Genomic DNA, 27,672 nt, shown 5'->3' with positions numbered 1-27,672 from the left:
AATGCCAACCAGCATGGTGTTTTTACCTTGGCCATCAGTTAGAGTAAAAACGCCACCCTAGATGACACTTTTGCTTTGACTGAAATTTTAAGACTGAAATTTTTGTAAAAAATAGCCATGATAAAAACGCCAGCCTGATTGGCGTTTTACCCTAAAAACTTAGTTTGGTAAATAATTTTGCCACCCGTTTACTTTGAAAAATTGTTTCCGTAAAAGCTTACTTTGGCAATTTTTCCGTTAAATTTCCCTTTCATTTATTGTGTTCTCCCGAGCATTCCCTTTACGTCTCTCTCCTCCGTTGAACCGTACTCTAAAGTCTGAATCCTCCATTGAAGCAACTTCAAAGCTTCCAATCCTCCATTGAAGCAACTTCAAAGCTTCCAATCCTCCATTGAAATACCTTCCAAGGTAAGATTTAGCTCTGCCCCTTCTATGTTAGGAAGGAACAATGAAAACGGACCTCTTCTTCCTGGGTCAAGGGCTTCCGCCCCTTTTGCCCTGCCTCAGGGACGGAACTTGCCCTCAAATTGTAGGACAGTCCTAGAATCTCTGGCACACTTTGACCTCTCATCGACTTCATCGTCTTCCTCTTCTCTACATTCCTTCAACTGCGTCGCCATTGCTGTTATCGATGATTCTCAGCTTGTAATTTACTGTGGTACCAATTCCGGTGATCTTCTTTTGTTGACCATAAACCCTAATTGTGATCGATCATTGTCGGCGACAGTCGATGATGCCGACGATGGTAGGTTGAAGGTTGTAAGATGTGTTAATATCAGTCGTTCTGCTGTTAATTCAATTCATGTTGTTAATCAAATTAGTAGAATTTTGGTTCTTTCTGATGGGTTTTTGTATCTAGTTGATCTGCAATTGTTACAGCCTGTGAAAAAGTTAGGGATTCTGAAGGGTGTTAATATTGTTGCTAGAAGGGTTTGTAGTACTGAATCTGGAAATTCTAATTGGATTCTTGAGGATGGTGTTAGTAGTAGTGGTAGTACTGTAGGTGGGAGGCTTATGAAAAAGTTAGGTGGCGGCGTTAGATCGAATAGGGCGAGGGTTAAGGAATTCAGTTCTAGGGGAGTGGATAATGATGGTGCCTGCCTTTTTGTGGTGGCAATGGGGAAGAAAGTGCTGTTCATTGAGCTGAATTCGGGCAGTAGTAAGCATGATCGAGAGGTCGATGGGCAACGTGGGTTGTTCGTGATTTTGAAGGAAATGCCGTGTATTGATGGTGTGAAGACTATGGCTTGGCTTGATGATTCATTAATTTTAGGGACTGATAGTGCTTATAGTTTGATGTCCTGCATTACAGGGCATGTTAATTTGATATTTTCTCTTCCTGATACGGCTGCTATTCCTTGTCTCAAATTGTTGTCAAAAGATAAGAAGGTGCTTCTACTGGTTGATAATGCGGGCATTATCGTGGATCGTCATGGACAGCCTGTTGGTGGTACCCTGGTATTTGGTTGTGCTCCTTGTTCGATTGCTGAGTTATCTTCGTATGTGGTGGTTGCTTGTAATGGAAAGATGGAAATATATCATAAAATATCAGGAAATTGTGTTCAAGCTCTTTCTTTCAAGGGTAACGTTGGAACGAGTAATTGTTTTGTTGCTGATGAGGAGGATGTGAATGGAAGATTTGTTGTATTTGCTACATCATCTAAGGTAAAGTGCTGATTCTTTATTTTGTTTGCCCCCTATTATTTGCTTCTTAACTCGCTGTCTAGATCAGACATTCATTCTGCTTTTCCTGTTTTACTTCAGAGGTATCCACTATTTCATTGAATCATTGAATTCAGTTCAGAGAATTGATGGGTAATTTCATTGCTGGATATGACATTCCTGCCAAAAATCATGATAATTTAATTGCGAGAATTTGATGCCAGTGTAAAAGACATATGGCTCCCTTGAAAGATTATCCATTTGTTCTTTCTTTTGATATTGCAGCTTTGGCATGCATCAATAATAATCTCAACATAGTTTTACAAATCATCTTGTGTTTCCTATTTTTTGGGCAATTTTGGGTATAGAGAAAAAGTAGAAAGCTGACTAAAGGAAATAAGAAGTACAACTGATAAAACAAGCTGGACTACTTTGAGCTATTTTCTCTCATATACGAAAATACATGCTCTGTTAGTATCATCATCTGGGGGATACTAACTAGAAATATTATCTTTCCTCCATACCATGGATTTAGTGGCCTTACCTAATTAATTCCTAGTAAATCCATCAACTCTACATGGTCAAAGCATAGCTGAGAAAACGAAGGGAGGATTTAGGAATTTTTGGAGTGTCAAGTAAGTCAAAACAGTTGCTGCTGTACATGGAAACAATGGACTCTATGTCACTATCTTTCTTAATGCCCTTAACCTCCTCCAAGCTTGGAATGTTAACTGTTTGATCCTTGACCTTAGGAATCACCTTTCTAAAGACTTGTTTGCATCATTATAATTACCGGCTGTAGTAACAACAATCCTTCAAACATGTGAATATGGGAGATTGATCTATGCCATTTCCTCTCTTAGCAGCAGTTTAAATTTGATCAATTTACAAAAAAGATGTTTTTTTAATTTGTAATTTTTTTTTATTTTTTTAAACAGGAAAAATATATTTTTATTTTATTAATTTTTTTTTGGAAAACTGGAAATAAATAATCCCACCTTTGCTCCATCCTTCCAAAATAATCCTACATTTCAATTATTCTAAAATAATCCAACCTTTGACAGATGTCTTCTTTTAACGATCCCTTAGCGATTGGTAATCGTTTTTCTTAGGTTTTTTTCCACGTGTTGGCTTTTAATAGGTCTATTTTATTTTTTAACAATTAAAAAAACAAAAATGATTTTAAATAAACCTACAACCCCAGCAATGCATGAACGATCACTCTGCCGTGGCTAGGGGTGGGGTTTTCGGGGGTGGAGGTTGGGTTTTCGGGCTGTTTAATGGATTTTTAGGGTTGGGGTGGGGGTTTTCGTGGCTAGGGTTAGGTTTTTGGGGTGGTAAGGGAGTTTTCGGGTTGGGGTTGGGTTTTAGTTGTGGTTAGAGGGTTTTTCGGGGTGCCTGGGGGGTTTCGTGGTGGGTGGGGGTGGCCATGGTAGTGTTGCAGTTCTTGGGGCAAGTGTGTTTTCAGGGTGGTGTTATGGTGGTGGACTAGTGGCCATGGTAGGAGGAGATAAACTTAGGAAAAAAAAAATATTTAATAGGTCAAAGAGATTGTTGAAAGAAGATCCCAGTAAAAGGGGTTGTTTTGGGAACGATGGAGCATAGGTGGGATTATTTATTTCCATTTTTTTTTAATAATGTTTTATTATTAAACTCAAGGTGGCCTTCCACTACTTGTATTAGCATTTGTGATTAAACATGCATAAACAACAATTGGTGCATTCATTTGTGGTCAATCCAAATGGTACAATCAGTATCCATGAACACCTCATTGTACTGACAACCTAGTCTAACCTTATTGTCAAACTACTCTCATATTATCCCTGATCCACTTGTTGCGAAGTCGACTCATTCGGATGGTTAACAGAACCTTTATGTACATCTTTGAGTCCATCAAACAGACTTCCCCAAAGGTCTTTCCCTTCTAGAGCTATAATTTAACAAGCTCTCTACATTCTGCAAATCTCTTAATACATCTTGATTTGCAGGTTAATCTTCAGTAGCTGTAACAAGTTCTTTTTTTGACTGAAATTAAAATATTAGATTACACAATTCCTTTAAAGCTAAGCCATTAAGGCTCCCTTATATATGCCCTTAGCATTCTCAGGATAGTCTAGCACCAATGGACACATCTTGATCACTTGGCTAAACTTATGAAGTTATGAAGAACAAAGAATAACATTGAGGTTTAAGAAAAACACTAGACTGTGAAACAATGCTTATAACTTCAAACTCATTGGCTTGCTAAAAAAGAGTATATTACTACCTTTATCACTATTGGAATAATTAAAATCAAACTTATCATTCTTAAGAATTCTCTTATTCTTTCTAGATTTTATATCAAAAAAAGACCTCCTCAGGGCTGACTGGCTGAGGGCTGATCTAACATGCTTGGTGACTGGAGTCCCCTCATCAATCAACTCATCTTCTAAATGAGATGAGAGGAAGACACAATATATAACCAGCAAAACTTTATACGCGTAAGCTCTTGAGCAAATTTATAGTTTATTAAGCAGCAGCCAATGAGTCAAAAAGAGGAAAACAAGAACTATACACAGCACCAAATATCAGAAGAACGCAAGTCTCACCAGTGACCTATAGTGCTGCTAGCCCTACCAATATACTTAAGGAGGAAAGGGGAGAAAACAGTGTTATAAGGAGATGTCTGAATTATTAAGAAAAGACTTTCTTATGTAATTAAATAATAGGTTTAAAAAAATGTAATGAAATTTTAGTTTTTTAAGATCTTGGAGAATTTGTTAATTTTTGGAGGGACTTTTATTTCACTATCTATTGTTTTGTTGTCCTATTGGCAAGGTCTGCTTGGTTAAATAAGTATAATTTATTGGATGCTTAGAGATAATCGTTTGCTGTTCTTTTTGATACTCATTTGGCAGGTGTTTTGTTACCGTAAAATACCATCTGAAGAACAAATTAAAGATTTGTTAAGGAAGAAGAATTACAAGGAAGCGATCTCCTTAGTGGAGGAGCTTGAGGTTGATGGTGACCTTTCTAGAGAAATGGTGTCTTTTGTCCATGCTCAAGTGGGGTTTCTTTTACTGTTTGACTTGCGTTTTGAGGAAGCGATTGAACATTTCTTATTGTCAGAAACCATGGAGCCATCAGAAATATTTCCATTTGTTATACGAGACCCTAATCGATGGTCTTTGCTGGTAATACAACACCCCCCCCCTCTTTTTAATTAGTGATGAATTGGTGTTGCAATACATTCTTCTTAAGCAATTAGTATATATAATTGCCTTGTTTGATTACTAGCTGATTCTCTTACAAAAAAAATTGTTAATTTAACTAGCTGGTTATATTAATTTGTACTGATATGCTTGGTAAAACTAGCTAATAACTTGTAGGTTTTTGCTATTTGAACATGTAAAACGACAAATCAGCACTAGAAGACATAAGAAGTAAGGCTGGTAGGGATGTAAATTATAGTAACTTTTGGACAAAGTTGCTATTTTGTTACAGCTAACCTAACTTCATTTGTCGACTTTAAGAAGTTAGAGGCTTGAGTACAACAAGCTCATTCAATAAGCGCTTTATCATGCGATAAAAATTGCGGATTTATGAAGTGAAACCTTCAAATTGGTCTCCTCATTTTTTGTTAAAACTCTCTTTACCAATCAAGTCTATTTTACCTTTGAAGTTACCTTTTTGTTTTTTGTTTCCTCAAGAGGAAAAATCAGCTTCAAGTGTTGTTCTCTTATTGATCCCTATGAAATTTTTTTCTTTCACATCTTTTATTTAATGGAAGTCCAAATATCCTTTCACATCTCCCCTTTTCACCAATTCATTGTTTCTTAAATTGTAAAGCCTGCCTCTTTGCTTTTGCTGTCTTTCTTTGTTTTGTAGGTGCATATGTTTGTGGTTTGGGAGGAGAGAGAAGGGGGGCGGGGGGTGGGGGGGAGGAAGGATTTGTGGAGGGTTTTGTTTGTCAGTTGAGGAGATGGGATAGGTTGTCATCTTTGAGCTCTCTTCTCCTCCCATTTGTTTTTGTGATCTTGAAAAACTTTTTACATTTCGATAATTTAAACTGGTATTGATTGTGGAAATTAAGCTAAAGCTTTGTGCTTGTATTTTGTTAAATTTTTTAAAGTTGATTATGTGTTTGGAAGATAGTGATAAAAGGAGGGGTGGGGGTGAGGGGGGGGGGGATGAGAGAAGTTTACACTATTTTGAATGTGCACAATGTAGAAATGGAAAGAGAAATAAAAATATATAAATGCAATCCAGTTCTAGTCCCTGAAATACTTAATCACTTAGCATCATTTTCTTTTGTGTGATTGGAGTGTTACAGTATCACCAGCGCAAGTATTTTATTCACTCACATACCTTAAGCTACTAAGGCAATCTACAATACTCAAGAGAAAAAAGACAAAAGTGGTTAGTAGATAATTTATTGGCTGTTATAAAACAAGTGACATCAACAAATTTACCTAGCAATAGAAATGTTACCTTCTACCTCATATTGATTTTTGTGAAGGATATGAGGCACTATACTACATTTTTTGATTTTCATATTGTGATTTTCATCATTTTATTTATAACTAGATGAATCTCGTGTGATGCATGGTTTGTTTGTATTTTTAAAATCAAATATTTTATATATTTATTTGATAAATTTTATGGTTATATTCATTTGTTATTTATTTGAATTTTTTATTAGGAAATACTAAATTTTAAATTTCTTGTCTCATGTTTAGATAAATTCCTAATATAAAAAGATAATATTTTATTTTTTATAATTAATTTAAACTATCAATTTTTTTTATACTTAGGCAGTTACGTGACACTTGAATTTAAAATCTTAAATCTAATTCGTTTACTTTGCTTATGTGGCAATTGAATTTTTTTAATTCTAAAAGACATTGCAATTCTCTTTTTTCATGGGCTAAAATATTTCATTTTCCTATGTGGCGCTCTAAAATCTCCGTAGCACTCAGAGACGAAAAGTACTAGGTTATGTGGTCTGGCAAAGGGATTCTTGTAAAACTACTTGCCTCTTCCCTGAATTTAGCTCTGATGGGCATCATTTGGCTAGGCACTAAGTACATGCCTAACGTTACAGGAACCTTGATAACACAAGCCAAGTCCATGTTATTCTTTCAATATTTAAGTCAATTCATATATATTCTGTCTTATAGTATGTATGTCTTTAGGGTACATTAACTATTTGGTATTCTGCAGGTACCCAGGAATAGGTATTGGGGTTTGCATCCACCTCCCGTACATGTTGAGGATGTTGTAGAAGATGGCCTGTTGGCTATCCAAAGAGCAGCTTTTTTGAAGAAAGCTGGAGTAGAAAGTGCTGTCGACAATGAGTTTCTTTTGAATCCACCAACTAGGGCTGATCTTTTGGATTCAGCATTTAGGAATTTAATTAGGTGAGATGCTTATTGTACAATTTATATGTTAATTGCTAGCAGCATCTTGGTGATATCAGCTGTGTGTTTGTGAGTTCACTAAAGACACTACCTTGTAAGATCTTATCAGTAACACAAAACTGTGAAATAAGTACGGACATGCAAATTATGTACAGTATTTGTTAGTTGTTATCATCCACCTTTTTTGGACAATTGCATGTAGCTTTTCCCTATTTATGTTACCACCTTAAGGAGCACACACCAGAAAATGTCTTTCTCACTAGCTATACACTATGGACATAGAGGCAAAAGCACCTAATTTAGCCTTTGAACTTGCAGTCTTTCACTAGTGTTAAGCTTCTCTAAGGTAGCTGCTTATTTAAATGGTTCATTAGCTCATTTGCTTGTGGACCTGACTCTCCCAAAGAACTAAGAAATAGGAGAAGGCTTAGCATTAGGTTCCCCACCCCCCACCCCCCTTCCTTTTTTTTTTTTTGCTTTATGATGGCAGCACTAAGAATGGCAGACGAAAAAACCCGAAGAAAGGAAGAATGTAGACTCTAGGTAAACTGGCAAGGTTATAAACATATTAAATTCCTACTCATGAGAAACAGAATTCCGTAAAGAATTAATCTTATGACTCTTCTTAGAAATTGGAGTACGAAGTATGACATGGATCAATATAGAAAATGCTTGGTCAGCCCCTCCTTTTCTAGAACTATGAATTCAGAGTTTGTCATTGAATTCTCTTGGTTAGCCCCTCCTTTTCTACAACTATGTTGATCTTTTTTATAATCTATAGGCCAATGAAAAAATTAAGCTCCATTCATTGGTTTAGTTCTTGGTCTGTTAGCAAGAGAGATTAGCTCTATGCTGCCACGAGGTTTAGTGGGAGGGTAGAAGGGTGACAAATGAAAAGATATTAAAGGGTAGGAAAGGGATAAACAATGGCTAGCAATGCGAGCAGTAAAAATGTAATAAAAGGGGAGGGAGCGTGGGGTAGAAAAAATGATCATGATTGGGAATAAAGAATTTCATACTCTAATTGCCCTGTATTGGTGATGTTTATTTCCTTGCTATCTGTTGCCTTAAGACCAACATGCATGTGTGCACCCAACTTAAACTTGCATTCAGAATTTCAGATGGGGATGGGTGTACTTATGAATATGTTACATACTCCTCTGTTCCCCAATAGTTGTACCATTGCAAATCTGGAACATTTATTAGGAGGTAAAATGACACTTTTACCCCTGATCCTCACATTCAGGAATAACCAAACCATCACCACCCACCCTCAAATGAGTTTGACTACCCAACGACAAACACCCTGTTCCAGAATGTGGAAGCCACCACCATCACCATTCCATCTGTTGACTTAGCCGCATCATCACCTTTCCACCTGCCTATGGATCTAGATGCTCAATGCCACCTGCTTGGACCCTTGCTGCCACAGTGCCACTGATACCATTTGCTCGGACCCTCACTGCCATCAATACCATTTGCTTAGACCCTCACCTAATATTTTCACAAACAGACTTTGTAACCATGCTCAATTACATCACAAACACTCATCGAACACCACCAGCGCCAACCCTCACCCACTACTTCATCCTTCACTACCACCCTCACCCACTTCGATTAATTTTGGGACTAAGGCTTTGTTGTTGTTGTTATTGTAGTTGTAGTTGTAGTTGTTAGAATTGTCCATTAAGGTTTTCCATTTGAGGTTGCCGCAGCTAGTTTGGATGGGGATGTACAATTAATGATTGGCTAGCAATGCCGATGGCTAAGGGAATTAATGATTTTGTAAGTGGTGTTGACAGGGTAGAATAGGTGATGGTGGACTGGAAGTGTAGCAGGGTTGGGCTGGTAGTTGTGACTCATTGGAGTCATGGTTGGATTTTTCTGGGGAAGAATGGAGAGGGTTAGAAGATAGACTGAGAGAGTAAAGATGGGAAGGGTGATATTATCAGGAAGTGGCACTGGCTATTTTGACATCAGAACAGACCAATTTGGGATGCTCTGAAAAATTAAATGTGGTGCAATGTGGAACAGAGAATTTATAGCTCAGTTCCTGTATGCTTCAATTGGCTTTGATGCTTGGATTTGTTAAATAACTGTGCCGTTTGACACAATCAAACCTCGACAGGTGAGGACATAGATTATTGGGTAAGGTGAGAAAGTGGACCCGGTGAGAGAGATAATGGAGCATAGGAGGAAGGAAAATTGAGAGTTTTCTACCTTGCTTCTTAACTCTTTTTCCTCCTTTCTACAGCAACTTCCCATCCACACCCTCCCTTTTTTTTTTGTTTGTTTGTATTTATTCTTACTTCCTCCTTTTCTTTTTAGTTGCATCACTTTAAAAATTGCGTACTCCTAGGCAATTTTTGGAGATGAGAGAGATAGAGAAAGAAATAAGTAGATCCATGTGATAGGTGAGAGATAGAGAGAGTTTATTAATTAAAAAGGAAAGTGATGCGTCTAAAAAAAAACGGAGGAAGTATATTCTGTGAGGTGATGAGTGTCTGGTAAGTTCTATGATGCATGTATAGTTGTAATTCAGCTCCTAGAGGATCAACTCATTCAAATTTATGAACTTCATTTACATTATTTCTTGTTCCCAAAAGATTGTCAGTGCCCCCCCTGTTCAAATCCAATTTTCAGATCCTTTTATAATGTGTCTAGGTACTCTGATCTGTACTTTTATTCTTGTTCTTGCATCATAGATGGGTTATACTCTATTAGCTGCTCTAAAGCAATTAAATTAAACTTTGTTTTAGAAGTCCAAATATTATATCCTGTGAGAGAATATGAAACAATGGTCTCTTCACTTCACGTTGATTTCTCATTTTCAACCTTGTTCCTAAGCATTTTCTTTCTCCTGCAATATTTAATAACCAGTATTTTTATGTAACTCAATAACTCATTCCCTCATAAAAACAAGATATACCATGAAGTTGAGGGAATAAATTATACATGTTTATCCTAGCTAAAGATTGGTATTTTATGTATGTTCATTTTTCACATATTATTTCTTTGCATCACACTCTTTGTGTTTATGTATGTTTTATGTCTCTCTTAGGTATCTCCTGGTAATGCGGCATAAAGATCTTATTCAGCCAGTGAAGGAAGGAGTTGACACAGTTCTAATGTACCTATACAGAATACTTAATTGCACTGAAGATATGGAGAACCTTGCATCTTCTGAAAATAGCTGTGTTGTAGTACGCAATCTTTTTCCTTGAACCTCTTTTCTTTTTTACCTTAATGATTGAATCGGAGTTTTCTTTTGCTTTTACATAGGTATTTCTTTTATATTGGTGGTTCTTATTAGTATGTTTTGATGACTGGGTCAATTGGCCTCTAAAACACTGTACATATGACCATGTAGAGGTCAATTCATGTAGAGGTCAATTCATGTGCAATGCTGCTGTTGAATTTGGTGATTACCAAACATCGTTGAGCTGTAAACGCAAATTATATCCCCCACCCTCTGATTATACATTCCAGCCTTTTTGGAACTTCTGAAGCCTTTTGTTAGCGAATCTATTTAATTATCAGCTATACCCAACTCATCTATATTTCCTTAGAGCTTTAGAATATTTTCTTGCATCACCTTGCAATGTAGTCTTGGCCATGAGCATATATTAAAGCTTGGCTTTTAATATTCTGTGCTGCTTGTTTCATAAATATTTTGTAATATTGCTTTGAAGAAGGTCATGCCAATTAGCTTTATTCTTATTCATTATAAATCTATCAGGTGATTTTCTTTGTGATAAGAGCCTTACTTCATGAGGAGCAAGGAATGTATTATGCTGAAATTTTATCGAGCACCATTTCATATAATTTTGTACTAGAATTTGACGTCAAAGAGTCTTCTTCCAAGACATTATTCTCATAACTATTTGGAAGAAACTGGTCAAAAAGTATTCTAGAAAAATTGATGACCTCTTGCTTTAGATCTTACATTATGAATATTGCAAGATATTGGCTTCCAGTGTCTGATTAGAAAGTTGAATTCGAATTATTATAAAATAAGTATACCAGTTACCCAGATTGATACATAAAAATAATATTAAATGTAGTACTATTATTTAGAATTCCTGAGAACTGAAAGCTTTATTGCATTGAGCTCTTTAATTTATGTGTCTCATCCCCTCGTGTGACTGTAGAGGATTTTATTGATCTGTACTTCATTGATTTTCTTGTCTACAATATAATTTCTTTTGTAAAGTATGCAATACATGACAAGTGTAAGTTAATGCTCCTTTATATGTGTTGATCCAATATGGCCCAAGAATCAATTATAGTTAAACTGAGTACATACCCTCTCCTATCAGTCTTATCTTAACCAAGCATATTGATAGGAAGCTGCAAGGAACCAGCCCAATCAGCCCAAGCCTGTGATCACATATGCTTGAAGGAAAGCAAAATGGGTGCAACAGCTACCTGAGTGCTGAAGTGGAAAATCAGTTATGAATTTGTACTGTTTTGGGGCAATAAAGTAATTTGTGGCTTAAGTTGTTATTCTCTATTAGCTGGATAGACTTTGTTAGTTTGTTATTCAAGATGCTTGTAATAAATAGAAGGAATGTAGGAGGGAAGAGGTATCCAGAAAATTGAGAAGCAAACACTAGGGAGAGAATCCTTCCTCTCGAAAGGAGTTGTATTGTTGATTTCTCTGGTCATCAATACAAACACTATTTGGGGCTATTTGATTACTCTATTTTGTTGTTTGGAATTCTCTGTTCTAATACCATCTACAGCTTCTCTTTCCTAAGCATTTTCCCTCTCTTTCCCCTAAATTTTCAATTCTTCGCCTATAGTATCTCCTATAGTCCTAGTTTCTTAACCCCTCTTTGTTAATCTGTCTTTTAATGTGCAATTTCACTGCAGTTTTAGTTTACAACAGAAATTAGAAGTTGGAGAAGATAGAAGAGTTATTGTTTTAATTTGGACATGAATTGCTGTTTTCCAAAACATCTTATTTTTGGGAACAAAAGCAATAACCTAATGTGAATAAAATCGGTAGGAGTTGGTTTTTGAACCTTGTTATTACTTGAAGAATTAGATAGCACATGCTAAATGTTGGAACCTATATAGAGGTGGCCTAAATAAATTGAATTCTTCTCTGCACCTGGTCATTTCTGTATTCAACGTTCTGCTTTGCCTATTGTCACTGGAATTAGAATGAACCTAACTAAGATAGAGCGCAGCCAATTCTTGCTACAGAGTAGTATTTTTTATTTTTCTTTTTTCTTTTTTCAAAAATTAAATTGAGAGGCTTTTGCCCTTCCCCTACCTGTGCGGCCATGGCATTGTAATACACTTGTCAGCTGGTCTGAATTTTTATGAGAGGATTTTTGTTGGTCTATTATTTTTGTTGGCTAGATTAATATTTGTGCTCCAAGAAAGCTTACATTATGCAGTCTTGGTGTTTGTCAGAAACTCAGAATCTTGAAAGCTTTCTTTAAAAGCCTGTTTGATGTATGACTATAAATGTTGCATGTTCAGTGCAGGAGGAATTGGAATCTTTACTAGAAGAATCTGGGCATTTGAGGACCCTTGCTTTTCTATATGTGAATAAAGGAATGAGCTCTAATGCGTTAGCTATTTGGCGTGTTTTAGCTAGAAATTATCCGCTTGGCACTCACCAAGATGTTGCTGATTCATACAACGTGAGTGATTCAAATTCAATACCAGTTTCCAGCAGGGAAACTGCATCCATTGAAGCGTCTAAAATACTTGAGGAGTCTGCTGACGTTGAGTCGATTCTGCAGCATCTTGGATGGGTATGTATTCGTGTAAAGTTCAATTGACGATTATATATTTGGTGTCCAACAGTGTATTTTATTCATGTCTAGATTTCAGAAGTTAATGAGGAACTTGCCGTTCGCGCTTTAACATCTCAAAAACGTACCAGCCAACTTCCACCTGGTAGGATTTCTGCTTCATATAGGCAACTTTTATTTGTTTTGGTCATGTAGATTTACGACTTTAAGTTGCATATTTTGCCCACTCTTGCATGAAGTCATGACTTGTATACATGGAGAAGATCATTGAAATGAGTTCTTTTAGGGTAAAGATACCAATTGTAGATTGCATGGGTAAGTTGTAATTTTGCTTCTTGTTTTTTTGCATTTTATATTCACTTCATTCATCTGCATATTGTCCTTTAAACTTTGGAATGAATGTGTGTATACTTTGGTATTTCTCCTTGACATTTTATTATTCCCTTTGTCTCTGTCTAATAAGTTGACACACCTTGGTCAGTACAAATTTTTTGTCTTATTTTATTGTGTGATAGTTGATAGTGGGGTAATTATAGTTATTAGGTAGTAGGGTATTTTTTTTATTATAGTTGGTGGGCAGTAGGTAAAGAGTAAGGTGAGAGAAATATTTTAAAAATGAGTGGGTCCTTGCCATTTATGGAAAGAAAGGTTGTGTCAACTAAATAGGGATAACTTTTATACGGAAAATGTATCAACTAAATAGGGACAGGGAAGTACTTGACAATTGCTTGCTGTCGAAGTCTCGCAAAAGCATGTCAGTACTTTTGGCAAGTACCCTGACACCCCAAGCACCCTAGAAGAACATCTAGTATGAAATATTTGACTATAATCTCATTATTTAGGTAATATTCCAATGTGGTTGGACACACCATCACTAACTAGACTTGATTATTTCACAATCATATACATATTAATGTGGAAACTACCCATAGGAATATAGGATTACCAAATTCACTTAATGCATTTCATATACTCGTAGTGCACCATTTCCCTAAAATGAAAAATAGTTGCATCACTTCCTTATTATATATTTTTTTTCTCAATATTCTCTCTATAGGATCACCTATAACCCCCACTTTTAGTGTAGGGGGCCAATTTCCCCTTAATTCATGTAATCTTCCATGCTTACAGGACTTTTACATGCTTTTTCTTCTAAATTATTTTTGAAAAAAAAAAAAGAGATATAAACTAGATTATAGATTAATAAATTCAAGAGCCCCATAAAAAAAAAAAAAAAAAAAAAAAACCCTTATAAGTGAGATGGAGAAGTTTATATAAATTAAAAACATATATTATCATTTGATATTTGGGAGTTTTATCCTACTATCTAAGGAATTTGAAAATTGATTTACAATTAATTTTATATTCAAAAGTTTTAAGTGCCACATAAGTAATGTTTAACGAATAAGATTGCATATTGTTATTTAATTTTTTAAAAAGGTTTTTATGAAGGAATATTTTAGGTTTTATTATTATTAATTTATTTAATAATTTTTATTTTTATTTTTTGATTTTAGTGGTAGGTAATTGAAAAGTATATATAATTGAAATAAATTAAACGTGGGAGGGTAATTTTTTTTATTTTTTTAGATAGGCAGAGGTGTTGTTGAATTGGTTTTATAAAATGCTTATGTGATTGTTTTAATTCTCCTCCAACCTATTAAACAATATACTCCCTCCGTTTATTTTTTGATGCTATACACAATTTGAAGGAATTTTCTTAATTATTATCAATTTATTAGGAAAAGGAAAAAATTGTCATCGCATGAGTGCATCAAGAATATTTACTTTTTAAATCTTTACTAATAAGTAATTAGAGAATAGAGATATTAATGGTTAAAGATATGAGATAAATTATCTAGGCAATGAGATTAAGTAATTACAATTTGTTGTAAACTAAAATATTGTAGCGTCAAATAAGTAAATGGTAAAAGTGAGATAAAGCAATTATCTTTAGCAAATGGGGGAGATCGAAGAATTTAAATTATTATTATGATAAAAATAAGTATGCAGTCACTTGAGTAAATAATTGTCTCTTTTTCTAAGAGAAACTAGATTGGACCCGTGCTTATTAGCACGTGATATATTCCTTGCAAGTTGTAATACTGGGGTTTCTTAAAAAAAAAAAAAAGCTCATAGCTTATATATGTATTCTGAAAAATATATATATATATTAAGTATAATAATGGGTAGTTATCAAGTAAATGGGTAGTTATTAGCTAATTTTACCAAAACAAAAAAAAATTAAAAAATATAGAAAGACTAGAAATGAAAGGATGAGACTTTGGATTGCTCTTAAAGAACGTTGAATTTTTTTTTTGTTAAATTAGTATATAGACTAGAACATGCCCGTGCTAATGCACGAGATATGTTATTTGCAAAAGAAAACAACACAAAGCAAAATGTTGATAGTTATTGGAGTCCCTTGAAAAAATACTAGGTAAATTCGTGGTAGGTAGGTAGGGTTTTTTTTTTTTTTTTTTTAAATTTAATAAAAATATGAAGTGCATAGGATTTGAATATTGGGGTTCTAGAGGATTGTGGTGAAATGTCATAAAAATGACTCTGCAATTATGATATAGATATGTATTTTTGTAAGGTTTTAAGGAGAAAAGTACGATGTATTTTAAGAAAAACAACCAAAAAATAAACCATAGAGACCTTATACAACATGTTACATAAAAAACCGATCACATAGGCTTAAATCTAGTAAAACCTTAATGTAGAGTGTAGAACTTGGGCTTTAAGAACCAATATTTTTTTGGTTATAAGAAAATCCAATAGTAGTTTGGGCTCATGGCTATAAATCACTTAATTACCTAGTCTACTGCATGCTTGTTGTTTTTTTTATTTTCAATGTTAATTGTAAATGTTGGTTGCTTCTCATGACTCATGGTTATTTTTTATTTGGTTGGAGCCATCTGTTTACTTATGTGTAATTGTAAATTGTCAAGTTTAATTGTATATATGCAATTCGTCAATTTATATCAGGAATTTAGTCGTGCAAATTTAATAGGATTTATAATGTGTACAATAGATTAACATGTCTCTGCCTCTATACTTAATGCAGAGTGGAGCTATAGGTAATAACATATCAGAGGTGATGTTTGGCTGATAAAAAAATTAATATTGGGCTAGCCTAGTTACATGTTTTGGGATAAAATGCTTGGTCTTGACTTCACATAAATAAACGGCAATGTGTTCAAGCCAATTCTTTGGCCTAAACCTGTTCTAGATTTTGGCCTGTTGGGCTCTTAGGCCTGGTTGGATTTGACCTTTTCTGCAGTGTACTATGGTGCTTAAAATTCCTTCTAATAGAAGACTTGCCTTCATGCTTGAGCCTGCCCTTGCTTCACAAACTTGAAAATTTATAAGCAGATTGCAAGTATGCAACAGTTGTGTAACTTATGCAACTTGATTCATCATTGCAGTTAAAGAGATGACTATCAAGTTGTTAATCCCTTGAGATTGAATTCCATGAACATTTACCGTTTCATTTTCCTTTCCTCATATTGCTGTGAAATTTTGTTGCTATTAAGATTTACAGCCTTTGCTTTTCACAATCTCATTATTGAATCATGTATATTTTTAAACCATTCCTATACTAACTTAAACCATGTTTGTTTACTACTTCCTCCGCTCCCTTAATATTGCAACAATTACCATTTTAGAAAGTTTCACAAATGTTGCAACTTTTCCTTATTTGTACATGTTTTCTCTCTTTCTTTCTCTTCATCACATTGGTCCCTATCTTTATTCCTCTCTATCTCTCTCATCCTCTTAAAATCCGTGTCCAACCTCTATGTTGCAATATTATGGGAACGGAGGAAGTAATTTATAAATTGATATATTATTTTAATTATTGTTGAATATATGTTAATGTATATTTTCAAAATATGTGCTTTTATTTTTTTTTTTAACTTTTATATAAAGCATAATTAAAGCTATTAATTGTCAAGGTAGTGTGTTTGCTAGCATGTCTAGTTAAGATGACACAACTATCAAGAAATGGAGGAAGCATTAGTCATCAGTTCTTATTTCTAAAGACTTTGTATACTATTTCCTCTGTCCCATAATATAGTGCATAGGCGTCATAATTTATAAACTTTGACAAAAAATTCTCATTAATATTTACAAAAGATGTAGTCATGAAAAATATCGTAAGATTTATGTCAATATGTTGTATTATCATATCAACTTTTTATAATTTTTTGTTAATATGCAATTAATGATATTGATGATCAAAAGTATGTCTTGAAGATTGTGGACAATGAAATTAGTATATTTGTGATAATTTCTCATGACTTTGTTGAGTGTTCACTATGGAGTGTGGTTTCATGCATTTGCTGTACAATAGATTACTGTCCTTGGAAGGAAATTTTTGGTTACTCATTATTTCTACATGTGTTTCTTAATGCAGATGATGTAATTGCCGCTATTGATCCAAGAAAAATAGAGATCCTTCAAAGGTATGAAGCTATTGTAATTAGTGCTACATGTTTATTATTGCTCCAAAAAAAAAAAAAAAAAAGTGATGCATGTTTGTGTCCAGTTCTCTTGGACATAGCAGTAATTATTCCTTTTTGTGGCACTAGTACATGTTGGTGTATAAAATATAATAAAAAGAGGGTTTGATGTTCAAAGAAACACTTTAGATAAGAAGGAATATAGAGTTTTATTTAAGATAGGCTATTACCTTTATTTTGATCAAAGTAAATCTAACTTTTGTGTGTATGAATATATAAGTTCCATATAAGTTAGCTATGTACATGGGGTTATCCTAAAGTAATTTATTTTGGGTTGTGTGTGGTATATTCGGGTTAGATAAATAGGCTTGAAGACTTTATATCTAGTGTTGGATAGAGAATTTTTGTAGAGAAATTTAGGTGTCCTTTCCTTCATGATATGCACTTCTTTTTGGGAAGTTGCAAAATAATTGCAATATTGTTTTATTTGACTGATGGTTCTCTCTCTCTCTCTCCTCTAAAATTCATAGATATGTTCCTGTTTCACACAAAAAGTCTGCTATACCCACTCTTTCTTCAAAGGCTTACAGCTCCTTTTTTCAAAAAAATTATATTTTTATATAAATTATTATTTATTCATTTTTCAATTAAAAGTTTAAAACGTAAGGTGTGCTTTTTATTAGTTATTCTTTTACCTTGGGATGTTTTTACCATAATTTGAACTTCCAGGCCTCTTATGGTGCAGATATCTGCAGTGGTTGATTGAAGATCAAGACTCTAGTGATACTCATTTTCATACATTATATGCTCTTTCCCTTGCCAAAACTGCTTTTGAAAGTCTGGAAACAAATGCTACTCTGAATGCTACTAACAAAAGCATGAGGGAACCAAATACATGTATACCTGGAAGAAATTTGTCATCTGAAAATCCTGTTAGGGAAAGACTACAAATCTTTCTTCATTCTTCCGATCTGTATGATGCAGAAGAAGTTCTTGAGTTAATTGAAGGCTCAGACTTATGGCTAGAGAAGGTGACACATAATGTTTTCAGTTTTGGATTTATGTGGAAAAATTCTCTGGTAAATAAGTTAATGTACTCATTATGATTGTGTTTTTTTTTTTGTTTAGTTTGGTGGGAAAATTTCCGATTTGGTAAATAAGTTAATGTACTCATTATGATTGGTTTTTTTTTTTGTTTAGTTTGGTGGGAAAATTTCCGATTTGGGATGGTTTTTGGATAGTGGGAGTTTGTGTGTTTGTTTGGTGTGTGTGTGTGGGGGGGGGGGGGGGGGCGTGGGGCACTTCTTACACTAATAATACTCTGATATCAATAATGGTTCAGCTGATAAGTATTTATGCCTTTTCCTATGAATCAATGATAGGCTTTGTTCTCTTATATCTTATTTGCTGGACTAGGTTTTTTTATTTAATTTTTTTGTTTTTGTGATTGTGATAATTATTTTTTTAATAGTTTTCTCTCATATACAGTTAATGATTAAAACTGAAGTTGACTGATGAGACTCAATTTTAATTTCACTTAATAAAGCTGACATTCACTGAAGATTATCTTTTTTAAGTTGTAGAAAATGTGCCCTCAGTCTTCTTCTTTCAGTATGATGATCAAGTATCTATTCCTGTGTGACAGGCTATTTTATACAGGAAATTAGGACAGGAAACATTGGTTCTTCAAATATTGGCACTGTGAGTATATTTAAAACAATTATCTTTTCCCTCAAAGTCTACTAATAATGTATTGATTGTATATTATCAAGGCCTGGGTATATCTTAAATGTCTGTTTTGCATTTGGTGGCTTAAAGATTTTTTACTATATTATCGGAGGGGTGTGTTTAAAGAGATGGAGAATAATGTAAGGAATTTTCAAAACAATAACTGCATATGGCTTGAATTGCATCTGAGAAACCAAGAATTGTTGTAGTATTGGTTATGGTGGAGCATGCATAGCATAAGTTGTGGTGATTCCTTTCTGCTGGATAAGTGGCTGGCATAGGTGGTCAATGAGTTAAAAAGCCTTTCATATATATATATATACAATCATGCTTGCATGCACACATAAGTGTGCACTTGCCTTCATTTCACGTGCTTGTGTTTATTTTGTAGTGTCCAAAACGGTGCTATTTGCTTCTCGAATGTAGTTTTGTAGTGGAAAAAATAAACTTAGCTTTATGCAAGATAACAAGAATTATTCCAATGTAAAGGGTATTGATGGAAGTTCAAGGCTTAAAACGAAAAGCATTTGAAAGGATTTTTTTTGTAGACTTCTTGGAGAGAAGAATAGGAAAACTAGCTGCATTAAAGTCCAGATAGAAATGCTGTTGGGTAAAACATTCAATTAGTAATCTATAATAAAGTATACAAAGAATGCATTGTAGTCAATTAGTAGGTGTCTATGTTAATAAAGTATTCAAAGAAAGCTTAACCAACTTAAAAACATTAAAATTTCAACAGCAAAATCAACTATACTATACATCAATTAATAATAAGATTAAGCATTAATGAAGATGATCACTAATTACTAAAGCAATAAATCATTAAGTAATCACACAAAACTACCAAGGAAAGCAAGTAAATAGAGGAAAAGTGCAAGAAATTACTGAAAATTGGAGAACTTGTATTGAAAGCTTGATTGTATAACAATGGTGATCCACTTCTCTCTCTACTTAGTCTAGCGTCAAAGCTAGAAATATTAAACTTTGGATATCTTCTAATTACATGAGATTTTCGTGTAAATACCCCTTAAAATTCCCCAAATATAAAGCTAGAAACAAAGATTAAAGCTAGACCAATACAACATGCACTCTGCTGGTCAGGAGCAGGTGCTCCTCTTCTGAAGCACAAATTCCTTCAAAACCTGGAGCAGGCTCTCCATAGGCCAGAGCGTTGCTCCAGGCCTTCTTCTCAAAGGGGTCTTCACCAATATGAAGCGGGTGCTCCACTCCTTAGAGTGTCCGTTCCTCCCCTGTTTTACTCCTTGCTTTGGTCTTCCTTGCTAAGGGCCTTCGGGTGGTTCCCATCATCATGATACCTTGCAGTACAAAGTTCCCAAAGCAACCTACAATAAGATCTTGCGCAACAATATAACCTAAAAGGGTATACAAAGGAAATGGAAGAAAAAAAAGGGTATGAATTTCAACTAATCATGTAAAATAGAGCATGCTAAGAGCATGATAAGGAAACTGAAGAAGAAATACTAAAAATGCCTTGAATGGGGTATAAACATAAGGAGAAAGGGACCAAAATAAGGGGATATTAAGGTAGAAAAGTGGTCCAATAGACCACTTATCATAGAATAACATAAAAGGAAAACATACAAAGTAGTGTCTTATTTTGTTGGATGACGTTATTTGGGACTTAACTTATGTTGCTAAATTCTATTTCATATGCATGCTCACAAAGTTCCTTGAAGTGTTTTTTTGGTCAAATATTTCTGATCACTGATAATTTGTCGTAAATCTATCAGGAAGCTAGAAGATAGTGAGGCTGCTGAACAATATTGTGTAGAACTTGGCAGACCAGATGCCTACATGCAGTTAGTTTTCCATACACTGTATCCTATGTCTATAGCTAATTATCTTAAAGAATGTGTCTATAGTGTTTTGTAATTTTCTTCTAATTGATTTTATAATATCATGAATATCAGGTTGCTTGATATGTATTTAGATCCACAGAACGGTAAGGAGCCAATGTTTAATGCTGCAGTCCGTCTACTTCATAATCATGGAGAATCACTTGATCCTCTGCAAGTCCTAGAGGTATTTGATCAAGACCCCCTGTTCCAAAGCAAAACTAAACGCCGAAAATATGAACATCCATATAGGAAAGTCAATTATTAATTTTTTTATTTTAAAAATGGAAAGGCACACGGATACTAGCTATCCCCCTATCGTAGGGAAGACTGCTAGAATCTAAGTCTCACTATATCAGGGAAAGACTAATAGACAAAAAATATAGAAAGTACTGAGAATAAAAATACATAAAAGAAAATAATATAACACCTAAAGTAAAATAACATAGCTTCTTTATGAAGCTTAAGCAAAGCTTCTCTAAGAAGATATCCAATTATTAATATGTTATGATAGTCTTTTTAATCTTTGGGATTGGGGGAGGGGGGGGGGGACTGTTTGGCCATTGGTAGCCTGTACGGTGAATGTGTTGGGGAGGACACATTTTTGTAGATGTTTAGATGAAGGATAGGAATGCATATCTTATTTTTACTTCAGGAGTATATTTATTCAGCTTTGATTTTTTGTCTCCTCCGCAGAGATTATCACCAGATATGCCACTCCAGCTTGCATCAGAAACGATATTAAGAATGCTGAGAGCTCGACTTCATCATTATCATCAAGGAAAAGTATGTTGTCCTCTTCATTTTGTATACGCATGCTGTATATATGATACTACAGATTTGAGTGATTTAAAAATGTTAGAGAAATATTCATCTACATATATTTATTTGTAGTTCTGTGTTTTGGTAGTTGTTAATCTTTGCTGATTATGCTTTTTTAGCACTCAGCTGATTCTATTAGCTTGTTTAATTAGCTGATTATATTAGCTGGTGACTAGTAGATGATTGTATTAGTTATTCTTATATATGTGTTTGGCAAGTAGCTAATAGTTAGTGTAAATTGTAAAATGACTCCTTTTAAAACGGAATACAAGGTTATCATTTGTGGACGGAGAGAGTACAATCTTGCTTATGTGATAAACCTATAGTACCACTTTGATCACCAAAAAAAAACTAAAAAAAAAAAAAAAGCTAATGATGTTTAGATTAGGCAGTTAGGCTCATTTGTGGCAATTCTCCAAGAACTTCATCTCACCAAACAAACAGAAATTAATGAAGAATGTTGTTAACATTTACCATCTCTAATAAGTAGTAACCTACCATATTTCCTTTTGTTTAACCCTTTTCCTCTTTCCTTAATTGATCTAATTGAGTTTGATATACTCCCAACCATGTTGAGATGTAATTTGATAAAAATATTTACTACCAGTTGCAATGTTTCTTCACAATTCATTACCATGATTGGAAACTCTCAAGTCTCAACTTGATGCATGCATACATATTTAGATCTGGGATTTTGATGAAGCTAGAAGGATTTTCCTCTTTTTTGGGGCTTTGGGTGATGAGGTTACCAATATCAATTAACAACCAAAAATGGAAGTTGAATTGCAGTTGCAAATGGACTTGATGGGGTTGAGTACTGAGTAGAGGAGGCAGTTAGGATGCATGTGGAATATAGCTTGGGGCAAACATGTCTTTTTATGTCCTATATCTTGAACTGCTAATTAATAATGCTGCTCTTTCGTGCTTTTAGGAAATTAGATATTTGGGACCAAACTGCTCTTTGAATCCAGCCTCTACCAAACACATAAATTAGTGGTTTGGAGTGGTCAAACCTCTAAAAGGTCTCCAGTCTGCTGTTTACCAAAGTGCCACAATGAATCTTAAATGGTTGCATGATCTGTACACTACCACAAAGACTAGTAGGAGGAGCAGTACTGCAGCAACACTCCATTTTGTTTAGTTTTTTTACATAGCTTATTGCGCTGAGCTCGAATACAAAATCCACTAACAACTTTCATGCCAATTTCAAGATGGCCTTGATCCAGCTCAAACTTTGTGAAATAAGTTCAACTGAGTCGAGCCATGATCAAGAGCTGTGTATCTTGACACGATCAAGGCTCCTTATGGGTTTCCAAAACCTGCTTTTGTAACATGCCACTTTTAAGAAAGTTATAGTAATCCTCTTCACTTTGGTTTTTATTGGACTGATTCAAAGGCCAACATATTGCATATGGGGGATCTAAACTCCTTGTAATTATTGAGATAACCCTTAATCTTCACATTTGACTAAAGTACTCTCGGCTCAAACATAACCTGCTTATATTGTATTGTATATTCTATTTCAAGGAACTGAACTGATTGGGACTGGAACTGGAACTGAACTGAAATAAATTAGCAAACGAAAAGAACTGAACTGAACTGATTGGAGCTGAACTGAACTGAACTGAAATTAAGCTGAACAGAACAGGCCCTTAATTGCTTACTATTACATGTTTACCATTAAGTTCCCTGCAGATCTAACATAACGTGTTTTTTCCCAGATTGTGCATAGTCTTTCGCGTGCAGTCGATGTTGATGCTAGGCTTGCTAGACTTGAGGAGAGAGCACGGAATGTGCAGCTTAATGATGAGAGCTTATGTGATTCTTGCCATGCCCGTCTTGGAACCAAGCTGTTTGCTATGTACCCTGATGATTCTATCGTCTGTTACAAGGTTGGTAATTTTGTATGTGATAAATTCAGCAGTAGGTAAATGGTGTTTTTGTAGTCTTGTCATCTCTTTTGGTGTTGCAGTGGCATCGTGTACTTCATTCTGGCAGATATTTAGCTAGATTCTGAGAATAAACTCTGCTCTAGAGAATTTTATAAGTTGTTAATAGACCCACAAGCTCCCTCTGTTTCCCTGTAGAGATGGATGACGGTAAATTAGTAACCAAATACCTGCCCTATGTTTATATTATGTATACATCTGTTAGATTTTTTACCTCTTTGCCAATCTAACTGTCCTATTTATAAAGGATTTTAAAACAAGAATCACTTTATCTAATCACTTTATCAACCTTATTCCATCAACTCATACGGTCATACCCTTTCATTTAGTCAGTATTGTCAAACCTTAAGTTTAATTAAGTTCTAAAATGTTTCTAATATACCCTGTTCATTGGTTCAATACTCAATTAAGTCTCCAATCAATCTCTAACTTAATTGGAAAATAATTTTTTTTTTAAAAAAAATCCCCCCCCCCTCTTTTTTCTCTTTTCCATAGCGTCCAACAACACTGAAACCTTCCTTTTTACCATCATTATAGCTTTCTCTTTGTTCCTCTTTAACTCGGCCTAAATTTTTCTCTCTACCTCTTTGCCACCAGGTTGGGAAGGCACCACTAAATTTACCCCCCACTCACCCTCTCTCCTCTTGGTCAACACCTCATCCTCCCTGCCTCCTCCACCGCTCCTTATTTATGCAATTAATTTTCATGTTCAAAATGATAGGAGAACCAGCAGTGTCTTGAACTTAATCTTGTTTAGTTGATCTGCCTATTGTGGTATTTGTATATGCACTGTCAACCATAGCAGAGAAAAAACTCCATCTGCCTTCTGTTGCTAATCTATTTTGCACAGTTAGCCATGCCCCTCCATTACAGCACATTGAGAGTCTATGGGAGGCTTCCTGGTTTAAAATAAACCATATGTGAAATTTCTATATTGATTGCCATTGCCTCACTTGAAACTGTTAAAGCTCAATCATCTAATTTTAGCTATTACGATGTTGAATTCAGAAGAACTGACCAGATTAAATCATGTGTCCACCCAGCAAAAGTACATCTGTACATATAGGCTGGACCAGTGATGTGGGGGTATGCGGCAGGGAAGAGGAAAGGCTGTATTTTTTTTTTTTTGTTTGACAAAGATTTCATATAACGAAAGGCATAAATTACAACCTATAAGAGCTAAACAGAACTACTTTACAACCAAAAACATCAAACCACACGCATAAACAGCAAAAGGAAGAACTTATGAACTGTAGCTGAGGCAAGAGGCGTAACTCGTCCCATAAACAGGGCTTGCCATGACCACCATTGGAGGACAACTGAAATGACTGAAAACTCACATAATGCTGTGCTTCATACCTGTTACTTTGGAGCCTGAAAAACCACGAAAAACTTACCAAATCCTTACCGTTACCTGTGTTTTGCCACCTTTGCCGAAAAACTTGAAATGAACGATGATTGCGGGTTGATATTAGGGAAGGGAACTGAAACTTGCAAAACCACAAATGCAAGTTCTTGATAGAAGAAGTTGAGAGTTGACACAACCAAAAGATGACTGCATCCTGTTGACGAAATAAACCTTGACACCATTCCACTCCTAGGGATCGGAAAGCATAGCAACTTCCTAAGAGTCTAGGAATAAAACCAATAGTCATTGTTTTTTATGACTCTGACATGAGAAACTGCACACCCAAATGTGGTTCCTCTTCTTGCAACTCTACTAACAAAGAGAGCAAGAGATTGGAGGACTTTGCTCACCCCAAACATTAAAGATGGGGAGCCTCCGTCTAGATTTAGATTAACAGCAATGATGGACAATGTCATCACAAAGACTAACAAAGGGATGAAAGCAACTGAAAGGATACCTAAATCACCCCGTAACCAAGACACAACAGGAAACGCAAAAACACCTTCCCCCTCCTGCAAACTCCAAATACAGGGTAAACAAACCCCCTGCACTAACAACAGTACCTCCTAGAAAACAACTAGAAGCACCATCTCTCCAACAACCAAGAAGTTACTTAACCTTGCTTCCCCTAAAACCAAGGGCAAAAATGACCAACCAGACTCCAAACACCACATCACTTCAACCTCCATAACTAGAGCTACCATAAGAAGTTCCAATTAAGACAAAAAACCAGAGCAAGATAAACATCCTTACAACCGAACATCCAGTTGAACAAACTGACCCAAGAAAACATAAATAAAACAAGACAAACTAGGAACAACAAACTAAAAGTTACTGACCAAAGCAGAGGAAATACTCACAAAGCTAATTGTGAGACAACTAAGAGAAGATTACAAGAAAGATACCTCACCGCTACACTCAGAACCAACCACAACGACCAGCCGTCAAAGGCCAACGCAAGAAGAACTGCCTCACCTGAATTTAATTTTGAATTAGGGGAGGAAAACCCTAACCTTAACTTCACCTTTACCACCGGGAAAACAAGTAACAAGATTCCTTTCGACGGTGGCGTTAAGACTAGCCTTGGCTTCTTGTTTCGTTGGTTGATTGAATTACACAGATGACAGCCGTATCTAAATCAAGATATTGACGGATAACGGCGATCTCCCTTGTCTTCTTTATTGGGAAAAACTAAAAGAAATTCTAAAAGGGGAAAGGTATGAGAAAAACAGCTCGCCGGCGATGGCAAGACGAAGAGCGCCGATCGCCGGCGAGCAAGGTGCTTGAGAAGGAAGCGGTGGAAGAGATAAGTTATGGGTTTTCTAGAGAGAGAATTGGAGAGTGATCTTACGGAGTATGTTGGTTCATTTTAAGCTATATGTTTGATTTGAGGAAAGGCTGGTTATATGGCGGTGATTACCCTTTTTTGTTAAAAAAAAAAAGGGTAAAACTTAGGACTAGGGGATTAAGTAACGGTTTTGGCATGTGAACCATTCAGGGGCAGCTTTTTGAATGTTTGGAATATAAGTTCATATTTGTATAATTTTGTACCATTCAACACAGGTATATGTAGTTTTTGTATCTACCCAGCATAAGTACATATAATTTTTGTATATTTTTCTAAGTTAGGGATGGTTTTGGGATTAAAGATCCTTCTTAGGGGTTGTTTTTAATCAGAAAAAAAATTATGTATATTTCTAAGTGGGGTGACTGTTTCTGTATCTTCTAGTTTAGAATTTCAGATACATTTTTAGAATCTAAAGGATACTTATTAAATGTTGAATGGATCTTTTGGGCGTAGAGCTGAGTGCTTATTCTGTACACTGATAATTGTTTTTCTTGTTTTGGTGGGAATGTTGTGGATTGATTTTTTCTGGTGTTCTTTTTATTGTTAAGAAACTGTTTTATACGAAATTATTTGATACCATTACTTTGGTCTCTCTTGTATATGGCATCTTTCATACAGTGTTTCCGTCGCCTTGGGGAATCTACATCTGTAGGGCGCCGTAATTTCAAGAAGGATGCATTAATTAAACCCGGTTGGCTCGTTTCTAGGTAGTGTATTGAGAGACATCTGGAAGCAAATGGCTGCACATAGTAGCTCTTGGTAAAAAAAATAAAAATAGTTTTCTTTGGTTGCTTACTTTGTTTTGGGGTCCTTGCTGTTTAAGTTGTTAATTGATACTGATTGTGTTGTGGATAAATGATTAGTCAGTAAATTCTGAAATGTAGTCAGTGTATATTCAAAATTTGAATATAAATATTCATTTCTCGTAAGCATTGATTAGTCAGCCATATTTTATTTCCCAACTAGTTCATGAGCTCTTTTGATGAGATGCCTTTCAAAAAAATTTAAATTGCCAATTTTAATGCACTTTTTGATCGGCAGAAATCAAGAGGAAACAAAAGAAAGGAAAAATCTTATTTCTGTTGTTTGGTCCTAAAATATAAATGGGATATGATAGGAAATGCACAAAAATTCTTGATTAAGGTGGACTTTAATTAATTTATTGTAAAACGAGTTGAAATTACCCTTAAAGTATAAGGTTATTCTTATATATTACAAAAGTTACCTTTTATAACATAAATTTTACCTTTAAAAACACCTATG

General features: G+C 34.9%; 1 protein-coding gene across 2 annotated transcripts; it reads left to right on the top strand.

Annotated features, from left to right (window-relative positions):
* The first annotated feature begins 241 nt into the window (after positions 1–241).
* LOC110706138 (transforming growth factor-beta receptor-associated protein 1-like) lies at positions 242–27,341 on the top strand. 2 transcript variants are annotated; one of them, XM_021884046.1, is made up of 14 exons: positions 242–1,665; positions 4,560–4,835; positions 6,865–7,061; positions 10,123–10,264; positions 12,560–12,832; positions 12,905–12,977; positions 17,253–17,301; positions 18,044–18,329; positions 18,944–18,999; positions 20,778–20,846; positions 20,958–21,069; positions 21,579–21,668; positions 23,426–23,596; positions 27,028–27,341. In XM_021884046.1, the coding sequence occupies exons 1-14, from the start codon at positions 433–435 to the stop codon at positions 27,118–27,120; spliced, it is 3,120 nt and encodes a 1,039-aa protein (XP_021739738.1). In that variant the 5' UTR covers positions 242–432; the 3' UTR covers positions 27,121–27,341. The 2 variants fall into 2 exon arrangements, with proteins under 2 accessions (XP_021739738.1, XP_021739737.1); XM_021884045.1 differs by having other exon boundaries at positions 18,044–18,377.
* The last annotated feature ends 331 nt before the right edge of the window (positions 27,342–27,672 follow it).

The sequence above is a fragment of the Chenopodium quinoa genome, unplaced genomic scaffold (assembly GCF_001683475.1).
Source record: "Chenopodium quinoa cultivar QQ74 unplaced genomic scaffold, ASM168347v1, whole genome shotgun sequence".
Lineage (NCBI taxonomy): Eukaryota > Viridiplantae > Streptophyta > Magnoliopsida > Caryophyllales > Amaranthaceae > Chenopodium > Chenopodium quinoa.
Note: the sequence above shows the minus strand (reverse complement) of the source record. Positions and strands in the feature narration are given on the sequence as shown.